This window comes from Diaphorina citri, unplaced genomic scaffold (assembly GCF_000475195.1).
Source record: "Diaphorina citri unplaced genomic scaffold, Diaci psyllid genome assembly version 1.1 scaffold2551, whole genome shotgun sequence".
NCBI classification, from domain to species: Eukaryota; Metazoa; Arthropoda; class Insecta; order Hemiptera; family Psyllidae; genus Diaphorina; species Diaphorina citri.
In genome coordinates this window covers 1-3580 of record NW_007379971.1, presented here as the reverse complement: position 1 = coordinate 3580, position 3580 = coordinate 1, and the positions used below count along the sequence as shown (strand labels likewise).

General features: G+C 42.6%; 1 protein-coding gene across 1 annotated transcript in view; it reads left to right on the top strand.

Moving 5' to 3' along the window:
* Window positions 1-3576, top strand: part of LOC103519130 (ras GTPase-activating-like protein IQGAP1) — a gene marked incomplete at its 3' end in the record, with an annotated part of 40854 nt that extends 37278 nt beyond the window's left edge. The window contains exons 22-24 of the mRNA XM_026830731.1: window positions 1667-1855; window positions 2977-3098; window positions 3528-3576. Coding sequence (XP_026686532.1) covers window positions 1667-1855; window positions 2977-3098; window positions 3528-3576 — 360 coding nt within the window. The remainder of the gene's footprint in view (window positions 1-1666; window positions 1856-2976; window positions 3099-3527) is intronic.
* Between the last annotated feature and the right edge of the window lie 4 nt (window positions 3577-3580).

Genomic DNA, 3580 nt, shown 5'->3' with positions numbered 1-3580 from the left:
GGCAACGTGGCTAGAATTTGGTTTTCAGAAGCACAGCTAGGAACGTGTAAAACTGTGAGATGTTTGGTTTTAAAGTCGTAGAGATGAGATGGGCAAGAGCTCGTATAACAACTGTGTGTCCTGGTGTGTTACCGACTTTGAAACTAATCCGAAATCTCTGGAGTTTTGCACAAAACCGTGATTTCTTTACTGGTAAGCTTTAACGTGGGCTAATTGTAATGGAAGGAAAGGAATATCCCTATTCGCATTTATATTTTCCGCTACCTCTTCCTTCTTTATTCCTCTTTCTTCTCTTTCCTCTTCTTTTTCTTTTTCTTGATAGCGAGGAACATTTCTCAGGCCCGGCTGAATCGACACATCGTTAAGCCTCGTCGTGCAGGAACGCGCAGTCGTGTGTGCGTCATCACAACATCTCACGCCTCGCCACCCGTCACCCCTCCCCCTCCACCTTCTGAGCGGTAGCGGGCCGTCCACCCCAACAACATTCTACAACGCCCCCCGCCTTCCTCATCTCGGAAGTGCCACATGAGCAACTTCACACCCCCCAACCACCTCTCACGGAGCTCTCTCTCTTCGCGCGACCACACTTAGCTTATTATTAATTATTATTATTATTTTAATATTATACTCTCACTCCCCTATTTGTCACCTCTACCTTATTATCCTATCTCCATCTCTCTCCACTTATTACTTCACTCTATCTCCATCTATCTATTATTCCTTATTATTTATTATTCTATTATTCTTATCTATTACTCCTTAGTTGATTATTATATTATCTACTATGTCATTATCTCATTATCTTATTATTTTATTACATCTAGGCTGATTAACCGTGTTTAATTTATAAATGTAGATTCGATTTTCCTTTCTTAATTGATGTCGGGCTGTGGTTGATCACTGTACCCGACACTTCTGTGACTTAAGGTTAATTGTTGATAGGATATTCCTTGAGAATCCTTCAGTGGTCTTCAGACCCATATAAATGCGATATAGTTAATCGGGGAGGGGGGAAAAAAACAGAGATAAAAAGTTAAAATAACATAAATGGATTACTTAAATTTTAACAGCTCTTTATTTTTCATATTTTTTTTTTTTCTTTTATTATTATTAATTACTCTCACTTCGCTCTCGTTTAGAGTTTAAGAAACACCATTCTTGTCTCGAAAAGTATCCGCAAATCGATACCCCCACCACCACCAATATGCGAAACCGGCCGCTCTCACTCCTTAAGGCCCCCCCCCCCCTACTGATAAGGAATGAAAAGGATTTTAAGGCTGCTGCAAAGGTCCTTTAATCCCCCCCGCTCATCGAATTTCCTTCGTCATTCTTGGCGGCATTTTACCGCTTTTTGGCGGTTTTCGGTGTAATTTAACAATATCTCGGGAACGGTATAAGCTAAAGACTTGAAATTTGGTATGTTGTTCACAAATGTGACAAGGATGCAACACAAAACGTTTGGTTAAAATAGGTGCTGCGGCTGGCGGTATTTTGACCGCTTTTTGGAGGGTTTCGACCGCTTTTCGGCGGTTTTCAGCTATATCGACTAAACGGTTAGAGATATTGTAAATGTTACAACAGAACACCCAAATAAGCACCATTCCATAGGATAAGGAAAGTCGTGTGATGTTCACACCAGATTTTTTTTCTTCTGTTCCCTCACAAGGCATTGCAGAGTCGGACATCACTCCGCAGGCGAACAAAACTCCCGTTTCGTTCGTTCTGAGTAACAAACTGGGCGACCAGACATTGCACACCGCTTGCTCAGACGAAGAGAGTGTCGCCAAGTTATTCATTCAGGCGAAGGAATTGCTGGTGGTCGTCTTGCCGTGCCTAGGCGGACATACACTACCTGGTAAGCCGTAAAAATAGGTAATTATGTAAATATAACGGAAGTGTCAAGGAAGATCCAGGAGAGGAGATTACAGTGGTATGGTCATGTTGAAAGAAGAGTTGAGAGAGTGGAAGTGAGGGCGAAAAGGGCGAGGGAGGCCGGAGAAAAGGTTGCTGTTTTAGCGGCTTTAGCTTTCGCCGAATGGCAATAGCAGAATAAAGAAAAGATATCTTTTTGTATCTGCTATACACCGGGGTGATGGAGATCAGTTGCGCTTACTTGTGTGATGTTTCAAAGTCATAGAGCAGGAAAAATGAGGACCAACGGAAGGCGAGGGAGCCCGTAGAAAAGGTTGCTGTTTTAGCGGCTTTAGCTTTCGCTGAATGGCAATAGAAGAATAAAAGATATCTTTTTGTATCTGCTATACACCGGGGTGATGGTTTCTAGCTCTAGCCATGGTATCATGGTAAATTGGCTGGCTCGTCCTGAACCGCAGTCAACCATCGTGAGGACTTGTGCTTGGTCTTTAAAAGCAGAGAGAAGAACTGCCAGCTCGCTAGGCTGGTTAGGGTTGGCTGTTCTCCTCCCTGTTTATAGTCCCACAGCCAGACGCTAGTCTACTCTCTGTTTAACGTCCCCTAGCCAATATAGGTAATTATGTAAATATAACGGAAGTGTCATGTTGAAAGAAGTGTTGAGAGAGTGGAAGTTAGGGAGAAAAGGGCGAGGGAGGCCAGAGAAAAGGTTGCTGTTTTAGCGGCTTTAGCTTTCGCCGAATGGCAAGAGCAGAATAAAGAAAAGATATCTTTTTGTATCTGCTATACACCGGGGTGATGGTTTCTAGCTCTAGCCATGGTAAATTGGCTGGCTCGTCCTGAACCGCAGTCAACCATCGTGAGGACTTGTGCTTGGTCTTTAAAAGCAGAGAGAAGAACTGCCAGCTCGCTAGGCTGGTTAGGGTTAGCTGTTCTCCTCCCTGTTTATAGTCCCACAGTCAGACGCTAGTCTACTCTCTGTTTAACGTCCCCTAGCCAGACAAAGGTGGAAGGATTGTGTGAATCAAGACTTGAGTGTAGGGGCTAAACAGCCCTAAAGGACAGGTTAAGCTTCTACGAATCTGCGAAAGGTATATTCTATTCTAGGTGCACTTCGTATGGAGACTACCAAAGAACAAGAGGACCTGTTTCAAGCTCGGGTTGCGGAAATCGTCAAATATAATCCGGCCTTCCTCAGCTACACGCAAACCAGCCTCAAATCACTCAAGGTAGGGGTTAAACCAGCCTCAAATATATTATACATTTATGTATACGTATATTTCATTATTATTACTTTTTAACAGGTCTTGGTATTTTTCCTTAAAATGTAATTTTATAACCAATCAAATATATAAGATCTTGTTTAGACTGCGAGAGGAAAGGGACTTTTCAGTCCTATGCTGGTAGTATTTATAAACAAGGTATGTTCTATTCTGTTCTATTCCATCGGCAGGTCACTCGGAAAACCCTCACCAGGTCCCTCTTGGCGAGTGTATATTCTATTGTATTCTCTATGAGTCTGTGCTATTGTACTTTATTTTTATTTCACTCTAAATCTAATATGTATTCTGACCATTTCCATCGGCAGGACACTCGGAAAACCCTCTCCAGGGACCTCTTCGCGAGTGTATATTCTATTCTATTCCTTTTCTTCCCAGGTCAAGTTGAGGAAATATCTATCCACCCTAGAAGAGAGTGGCTATGTCACTAA